Source organism: Temnothorax curvispinosus, unplaced genomic scaffold, assembly GCF_003070985.1.
Source record: "Temnothorax curvispinosus isolate PA1 unplaced genomic scaffold, ASM307098v1 QBEX01010932.1, whole genome shotgun sequence".
Lineage (NCBI taxonomy): Eukaryota > Metazoa > Arthropoda > Insecta > Hymenoptera > Formicidae > Temnothorax > Temnothorax curvispinosus.
The window spans coordinates 1-9,957 of record NW_020220712.1 but is presented as its reverse complement, the minus strand read 5'-3'; the positions used below and the strand labels follow the sequence as shown (position 1 = coordinate 9,957).

At 38.6% G+C, this 9,957-nt stretch overlaps 1 protein-coding gene across 1 annotated transcript; it reads left to right on the top strand.

Moving 5' to 3' along the window:
* Window positions 1-2,724: 2,724 nt before the first annotated feature.
* On the top strand, window positions 2,725-8,219 carry LOC112460953 (myogenic factor 6; the record flags this gene model as incomplete). The annotated part of the gene is made up of 3 exons (XM_025025921.1): window positions 2,725-4,201; window positions 6,923-7,232; window positions 8,049-8,219. Coding segments are annotated over exons 1-3 (756 nt in total), but the record flags the coding sequence as incomplete, so codon positions are not given.
* Window positions 8,220-9,957: the final 1,738 nt, after the last annotated feature.

The window sequence follows — 9,957 nt, the reverse complement described above, 5'->3', positions numbered from 1 at the left end:
TGGGATTTTAATAAAAGTCCGTATCGCGGATATAAGTGCCGTGATGGCTATATATGTATATATATTGGCGTTAGTTTCCTTTCGAAGCGTTTCTTATTAACAATGTCCGATAATGCGCTTTGATGCATTTTTCCAGAACGAGGCTTTAGATAGGAATTATTGGCAATTTCTCTCTAAAACTTGATATTTCATCCTAGAACCGATTAGCAACCGACTGAATTATAACCCGATTATAAATTGATCAACAGCTTTTAATTTCTTCTTATAGAGTTAATAAAATTACACGTATGCAAATAACGAAACCTTATCTACTTGTTCATTTTCAAAGGATCCTTTCTTATATTTGAGGATTAGTTACCGACAATACATAAGTATCGTCGCTATTAAATTTATATATACTCAATAGATAAACGTGGATATTCCTCGAATACCGTTTATTCGGAACCGCTGCCCATTCTCCTGTAATCTGAGCGACCAGCATATTAAATGCCGGACAGTGATTCCGAACGTGTGTATTTGGACAAGTGACGTCTCATGATTCAGTATTCAACCGTTGCTTCGCTGCAAAAGCGAGATAATCTCATTTAACATCGGTTCCAGAATTGACAATTACATAATACATAAAAATACGTACGTAACGTATTGTCATTAAATCATCTTTTATTTCATCATGCTTGATGAGCCATTTATTTTTCCCATTTATTGTTTTATAAATGAGCGAACAGTAGTAAGTATTTCATTATATATTTTGAAATTGATTCAATACAAAAATAATAGAAAAGATGATAAGAAAGAAAAATATAATAGAAGAAATAAAAGAATTTTTATTATTTATTTATTTTTATTAAATAATAAACAATAAATTAGAAACAATAATAATTATTTATTTATTTTTTGTGTAATATTAAAAAATGTAATTTGTTGATTATAATTGTGAACCATTTCAATTCTTTGGAAAACTATGCAAAAGACCAGAAATATCGTGTCAATTCAAACTCGACATATGTAGGATTGTAAAAGGTCAATAAACCCGGGTCTCTGGAACACCGATTAATCGGAGTTTGTTCTCGTGAACTGTTTTTGTTTTCCTATAATCGGCACATAGTGCGCTGCATGCCGTAGGATTCTGAATACGTTTACGCGGGATGTGACTTATGATTTCTGATGTTCGATCGTTGCTCCGTCGAGGAAAACGTGATCGCCGCCGTTTAACGCCACCGTTTTCGCGTGGACACGCGTGAGTGCAGATCGTAGGGGCGATCGGTATTCGACGGGACCGATGTTCGGTAGGCTGAAACTTCACCCCGTTTTCTATCTCCGTGCGTCTGGATCGCTGCCAGGGTAATTTTAGCTTTTATTCGACGCTCAATAATCTATTTTAATTCCGTGAAAGCGCGGAGCATAAAATGTGACAGACGCCGCTAGATTTACATAAAGTTTACGTATCTGCGTAACTAGCCGGCGAATCGGCGGCTATCTATATAGGCGCCCTATATGTGCAGTTCCACGGACTATAGGTTTCTCTCTCTCTCTCTCTCTCTCTCTCTCTCTCTCTCTCTCTCTCTCTTTCGCGCGCGCGCGCTCTTTTCAGTTAGACCGCAAATCGGATCGACTATCGGGCGCGTATTGGAATATCTGTCAAAAACCATGGTCCGCTGTAATGAACAATTTTTCTTTTTGCTAGTGTCTGACTATAAACTGTTACGTTTCAGTTAAGCATTTTTAAATCCTACGCTGGAACGTACCAGAAACTGCTGGCGAGCCGCAGAAACTATTGTCGGATGAAATATGTATATACGTATACAATTGACGCAGTTAAATTAGAAAATGATCAAAGATTGAATCTTGTAATTAATTATGAGATGAATCGAAATGTTTTAGCTTACGATTTATCGAAATTAGGCGGGGGTATATGTTCTTCTCAAAGCATTTTACGTTTACATTATTTGGCAATAATTCAATGCGATGAATCAAGGTGTAAGATCTTTTTAAATCGAGCCTTTCTTACCACTATTTATTCATTTTAAGGCTTGTAAAGACATCATAATATCAATAATAATTATAAAGAAAACTCATGACATTTGCACATCTGTTTTTATTTTATTATTAAACGTTAGGTGCTGTCTGTTAAGGTACTTGGAATAATTCAAAAGAGTTATCTATCTAATAATAAATCAATGTTGAATTTTATTGCTAAAGAAATGTCTGAATGATATAGGGTTCCTATCAGAAACATTAGTTAATGTTAACACGATCAACCGTCTTCCTCCAGAGGAGGCTAGAAGGAAGGGAAACGGAGAAACGTTTAAATCTCAGTTAACTGCAACTAATGTTCGTGATAGCAGTCCTTAGTCGATTAGCACTTCGTCCGGGTTGTTATGCTTTCGGACCACCGTGCTACCAACGTTGATTTAAACCCCAGGCTCGCGCGTAATAGCCGACGCCGTTCGTCGGTGATTTTGCTGCGGCTGAAAGCCCCCGTCCGACGACGAATCTAACTCTCATTAATGATTAAACCACACCCCGTGATGAGTCTCTGCCAAACTTGTGCATCTATGACAGCACAGAGGCGGAGCGACACCGGGTTCGAAGGCGATTTTCCCCGGTCGTGATTGGCTGGGCGTCCTTAAAAATAGTCAGCCTGGGTGTGACCGTCGACGACGTACATGTAACGCGTAAAATAATCTCGACGCGTCTCCTACGCGAGCGAGTGTGCTTGCCCGAGCGACCGAGCGAGTTTAACGACACGCGCTCGCGCGCGTCAAAAGATGCCATGTGGCGGAGGGACCGATAACTACCAGGAGGATGCCCAAGTCTTCACTCTGATCTCCGACTACGAGGTTTTCGGATCTGTCCGCGTCTGGTACGGCGATCGGTCGGATAACCGCCGGAAGTTTTCTCTCCGCCGGCAAAAATCTTCCACGAGACACTCGCGACATCGGGATATAGCGTGATCTTTCTCGGAATACATCTTTTCGGTGGTTGAAGAGTGCGGCACGTCGTTCTTATGCGATCTTTATAGAATATAGATCACGAGACGAAAGTGCGTTTGCGCCGTACATCTCGAATTACGCGCGCAATCGATCGACGCGAAGCGTTTTGACTCTTGTGTCTCGTAAGATCCATAAAGTATTTCCGTTCTTCTCGCGAGAATCGGCCTTTTATCTCGATTCATGACCGAATTAGTCTGAGCTGCGTCGGGCAAGAATATGCAAAGATCGCCGCATGGTCGAAAAACAGCGAACAGAGGAGTGAATTGAGAATAACGAGCGACGCGCGAAGGTGGAATCTTAGTGGTTTTAGCGAATCAGAGCGGAAAATCCCGCACTTTGGACGGAATTGGCCAAGTGCATTGGACTCAGCAAAGTTAACGAAGAAATTAAAGGAGGAATTAATATCAACCATTGAATGCGTTCGTGTTCTCACCAGAATTAGTGATTCATCATTCCTTCTAGAAAGAAAAAGAGAAAAGCAAATTAGCCGCCATCGCGGCAAGCGAAAGCAGAGAGAGAAGAAGCGCTGTCGCGATTTTACGACAGGTGAAACGACCTTCAGCGTCGGTCATCTTTGTCTTCAAATCAGCTAACTTTTGATTACGTTACAACCCGGACTGTCACCTCGAAAGATCATATTTGCTAGATATCTTCGCTCAGCCAATTTCTATCCACATCAAATCTATTTCCAATAGTTGAAGTACAGTTGAGGAAATCAGACGAGTGATGATCAAGACGCAGGTGATGTCACTCAGAGAAAAATTGAATTAAACTACGCGTGATTTCGCATCGTTTCCGTCAGTCTCGTCCGTGATGTGTTCGAGGGTGAACACGTGGACGGATCGGTGTGCTTCGAGGGCTGCCTCAAGAGATCGAGTACAGTGACCGGTACGTGACGTCGCGCGCTTTCTTCGACGACGCGGATCGCGTGAGATGATGACCTTCGTGACGGATACGGTGCCTTACGCCTACGAAGCGGTCACGAGATCGGCCTACGACGGTTACCGTCACCATTTGCATCACCATCATCACCACCATCATCATCCTCATCATTCTCATCGATATCGGCGCGTCTACACGCCGACTGAATCCGAGTATCTGCAGGGATACGTCACCAGAAGGGACACGGACGACCGCGCAAGGATTATCGGCGCTAACAACGTTTTGGCGTCAGCCGGCTCGTTGAATTATCGCAACGACCGAATTAGGTGAGCTGTTATTCAGGTTACATTTTTAGTATTGTTCGGTAGGCTTAAAATTAGACCACTGTAACTGCAGCTTATTAATGAAACAATATAAGGACATTTTGAATAAAATTTTGCTACAACAAATCTTATAATATGATTTCATGCATATCAATATTTATATTCTTTATATAATACTATTGATCAAGTAATTGTGGTATTAAAAAAATGGCTAAAGACAATTTATAGGTTTTTTTGCGAAACATTCCATTAATCTAGTTTTAACAAACATTCATGTAAAATTGATATTATATTTCATTTAAATAAGCTTAATTAATTAGTTTTGAAAAAAATATGTCTTTATATGTATATGCATATAATATTTTATAATTACGAACATTATATAAACCTCTGTTATTCTTATTAAGGATTAACTCGGTTTGTTTCTTCGGTGTTCCGGTTTCCGTTTCTGTCAGTGCATCATAACTTTATAGCATCTTGCTTGTCTCTCTCTTCTTGTTTCCCTCCGTCTCTGTATTAGTTGTTTCGTAAAATGTAAGCGTAACTTCGGAAATAATTGTAGCACACGAAGACAATGAAATACAGTTCCACAATGCCACATATATTCGAGTATATATTCTGCGAAGAACATTTCTGAATTGTATTGTTCTGTTAAAATATATACACTTTGTTAGAAATTTAATTCCCCAATAACAACCAGGATCTCTTCGGAATTTCTTATCTGTCGTTTGTTTCTTTTTCTTATCTTTCTTACAGTATTGCACATTTTATTTGACATGTTTTTAAGTTAAAATTACAAACAAGAATTATTTTTATAGTTCAAGACGATAGGGTAAATCAGACATATTTGCATATGTAGGTATTCCATGTTATTAGATTAAGGATTGAAAAAATTGATATTATAATATTTGGGGGAGGGGGGAATGTTAGAGTTAAGTGCAGTTATATCGCATTTCTCTAGAATAAAATTGTCTACAATATATCGTCGGAAAAATTGAAAATACTTTTATTTTTCTTGAAGTATTGGATTTTTGTAAGAAGAACATGACATTTGATGAATTAGCGTTTGAAAACTTCAGTTACTCTGATGGATACCCTCGAAAATATGACTAATTATCTTCATTCCACCATATGACAAGATTGATCATCCCTTCAAGACTTGTCTATTTTCCTCATTCCTCTTATCGTTTTCCTTGCGACATTCGACATGTGATGTGATTGGAATCAATCATCATTGGAATCTTATTTACTACTTGCCATTGTTCTATTATTTTTTATCCATTATTCTGCTATCGTAGCTTAAAATGTATATGTGTGTAAAAGAATGCCTTGTTGAACTAAGCACAATAATACAACAAAAATACATATATTTATAATACAAAATCCTTTTTTAAATTTCTTTCAAATTATCCTAATAAAATGATTAAATGAAGTTGGTAGACTTATTTTTTAGTTCATATTTATGTATAAATACAGCCCTTTTTACAGATTATTACATTTTGTATCGCGTACTAGGATCAATCTTTTATGCATTTCTCTTCTCTTGGCTTTTACCTTTGTAGTATCGGGGCATTATTGGATTTGGCGTGGCCAAATCAGATTTATTCAACACTGTTTTACTGTCAAAGCGTAGAGCTGCAATAGGTATGTCGCTTTTATGAATCAGTATTATAGCATTAGCATAACGGTATATACCTTGGTTCCATAGCGAATTTTAATTCGTATTCGCATATGTTTGGCATGCAGAAATATATTTCTTTATATAGTATTATCCCTCTTTCCCTCTCTCTATCCCTTCCTTCCTCCTCCCCCCTCTCACTCTCTTTTTCTCTGCTGTGTCATAATTACTCTCATTAAAAATTAATGAAATCGACTATAAAAAGTTCTTCAAATATTTAATTAATATACATTTTCGAAAACATGTAGAAGGATAACTTCACGATAATTAAAAGTCGAAAATAATTGTTACAATTTTGTGTCATCTAACAAGTTTGTTTGAATTTTTTTTGCCGTTGGTTTTTTGCTTTTCTTTGACACTTATATTTTGCGATGCAGTTTAAATGAGATCGACACGTTTATAGTTGTCGCATGATCGAATCGAGCCACAGACGGGAGTTATTATCTCCAATGAAGACTTGATGACGGCTTTACCGCGTATTAAATCATTTTCACTTCGTTCACTTCGCGTTTCGCCTTTATACAACCGTTCCCCTCGAGACGAGAGTCGTCTTCTCGCGGCGAGGAAATATACATTCTCGGCGGGACCACCTGGAACGTGTCCAATCGCGGAAACCGCCTCCTGACGGACCGACGCGCCTGCGTCCGTCATTAACTGCCGGCGATAATTAAAGGATAATTAAGGCAAGAATCTGCGAATTCGTTCACTAAATACCTATGCCGGGCCTTTCAGCGTCCGGTAAGTCAGCGCGGCTTTCACGTTTAGCGCGCGGCGCCGCAACAGCGTCTCCCGCGAAACGAAGTTTATGTCGCGGTATGTATATACATATACGTGCGAGGATAAGCACCGTTTTGTCGAAAATTGAATATCTCCGTATAATATTTTGCGATGTGCTAATCAAATAACAAATAATCCAACAATGAAATTTATTCTGAGATAAACAGCAATAATGTCTCAGTGGGGCAATAAAAAGTGAGGTTTGCTTGTTTTTAACACGTTCTTTCGGCAGTAATTTAGACGGATATAGAGAGATTCGTGATTCTCAGGTCGCAGTTTCGGTACACTCTCGATTCGGATGACGCCTCGTCAGTGATATCGGCGGACGCTTCGGCCGACCTCGAGTCCGGCTCCGCGGACGCCGACGAAGCTAACGAGATCAACGAGACCAACGAGACGAGCGAAGCGAACGAGGGCGAGTCGATCGAGCATGTGCCCCATCCCCACGTTTTGGATGCCGGCTCGTCGCATGGGCCGCGCAGGTGTCTCCTGTGGGCCTGCAAGGCCTGCAAGAAGAAGACGGTCACCGTCGATCGAAGGAAAGCCGCCACCTTGCGCGAGAGACGGCGCTTGAGAAAGGTCAGGCTCTTAACAACCCTCTAAGGCCACATGCTTCACACATTTCGTAGATGTCTCGTATCCCCAGGAACGACACGCGTATTCTTCATTTCGTGCTTTTATAAAGGACTGATAACGTGCCGAATACAATGGCGGCGTGCCAATTTAATAAGTTCAATTCGAAAAGCAATTCGCTAAATTTTTTTTTCTTTTTTCTCTGATAATATGTAGGTTTTCACCGTGTTTTTTTCGAAAAACGTATATGTTGCGTTCGAAATGGGAGGGGGGGGTAAATCAGTCGTGACGTGCATTTAAATCGCATTTTTTGTTTACTGAATATACACGTTGCTGTTTTGGCCAGTCTGCTTATAATTACTTAAAGCACATCATGCACGAATCGTGTTTTTGAAGTAAACAACCTCAAAGAGAACGCGCTGACGGAAGGAAAACATCTGCGTACACGAAGTGATCGTCGACTAAGCGCCGCGCCGCTTTGGACGATTCGAATGATGAATAACGTTTCGTGGATGGGCCTAAGTGTTAAATCTTGTTGAGAGTCGTTTGAAATCCGATGCCCGCGTGTCTGCATACGCAATATGAAGAAGAGTTGAGTAAAGTAAAAATGCGACATATACACAACGAACTTTTCACACATAATAAAATAAATATTTCGTGTCGGATGTTTCGCGTATTCGGCAGTTTTAAGAAATTCTGCTGACGGATAAACACGATATTATTTTTCACGACTCCCTCCCTCTTGAACGCGCGCTGTATTGCCGTGTGTATTATTCGTGCAGTCGGCGACGCGTGTGGTTAATTATGTAATTTCTATTACAGGTCAACGAGGCCTTTGAGGTGCTCAAGAGGAGAACGAGCAACAACCCCAACCAACGTTTACCGAAAGTGGAGATATTGCGGAACGCTATCGAGTATATCGAGAGTCTCGAGGCGCTGCTGCAAGGAAATAGGCCTTCCGGACATCAGGATCACCCTTCCGCTGAGAGCATAGTACGTATTACGTGTGCGATAGATGAAATTAATAAGCTCGGCATGTAACGAGATTAATCTCAGTGGAGAGAACTCCGTGTTTTGAATTTAAATTTTACATCAAAGTTGATGTTAAATATTTATAAGGAATAATTCAAGATAATCTTTGGCAATAGTAGCCGTGGTAATTTTCTAATTTTTAACGTTAAAATTGCGATTTAGTTTTGGAGATTTTAACTATGTGTGGATTTAAAGTAGGTTAGTAATTTAATTTTGAGATACTTATAACGATGCTCTCATTGCAATTTAATAAAATTAACGGTCCTTACAATATCGTTAAGATAATTTGTTGAACAATTTATAAAATAATTATTAAATGCTAATATATATACATATATTAATTTTATTATAAGCTAAATTAAAATTATACTTACACTTGTGTGCCTCACAATTAATTTAACGTTTCTATCTGATAAAAAGTAAGATTCTCATAAAAAAAGTAGTACCTTTAAAACAAGATGCATTTAAACGTTGCAGTCTACATAGTCACATAGTCACACACATGTCTGACACGTGCATCGCACACGACCCACTGGCTCTAATGGTTTTTGACCCGCGACACCATTAAGCTCGTATCATCGTTTTTTTAGTGTGCGTAAAAAGGGTTATGCCCGAGTTTCTTGCTCTCAAAAGGACGCTGTCGTTTATGATAATTATCGTAACGAAAATATGTCGATGCAAGTGCAACTCATGTGCATAACAATTTATTTTTTTTTTTAAACGAAAGTGATCTAACTGTATTTTCAAAGCCTTTTAAAAAGTTATATGTATTTAAATACATTTTATAAAATTCTGTACAACGAATTTATATATAATTGTAAACATATGATATCACTAGTATATAACATTGTAGACTCTAGAATACGGTAATAGCCACGATTAATTTGAATTGTACTCAAGTGCAACTCATGTGCATTAATTTGAGTTGTACTCAAATTAATCGTGGCTATTACCGTGTTCAGAGTTTACAAAATTTGTTATATACTAGTAATATCTTATTTTTGCAATTATATATAAATTTGTTGGACAGAAGTTTATAAAATCTATTTAAATATAACTTTTTAAAAGGCTTTGAGAATACACTTAGGGCGGTATTCATAGTCAAATCTTATATCTAAGATCGTCTTAAGTCTGGTCAAAGGCAGTCTTAAGACTCCATCCAGCCAATCAAATGACCGCATTAGCAACTTAAGACATTACTTAAGACGGTCTTGAAATAAGATCCGACTATGAATACCGGCCTTAGTTCACTCATGAAAAAAACAATTTTTACGCATATGAGTTGCACTTGCAAAAGATCATTTTATGTTTATCAAAGCAACTTATTTATTATTATCTATTATAAATTATCATGTAAGAGAGAGTTTCGCAATTCGCAAGCGTGACGTGATATCATATTTTCATACCTTCGCAGAGTTTACGTACGTAGAGTTAGCGAGTGTATATCCCAATGATAAATCTGCGAATGAAAGTTTCCATTTTGCTGGGTTCGTTAAGTTTTACATTGAGCGATCGTTAGTGATATACATCGCGGATAGGTGTCTCGGAGCCACTCCGATTTCAGACGTTAATTGGAATGTAATTGTATTTCTTTTTCATCGGATTCTCGTTGCCCGACGCGTTACATCCGATCGATCAAGCTTTATCCACTGCTACGATCTATTGCAGATGTACGTTTCATACTTACTGACAGTTACGA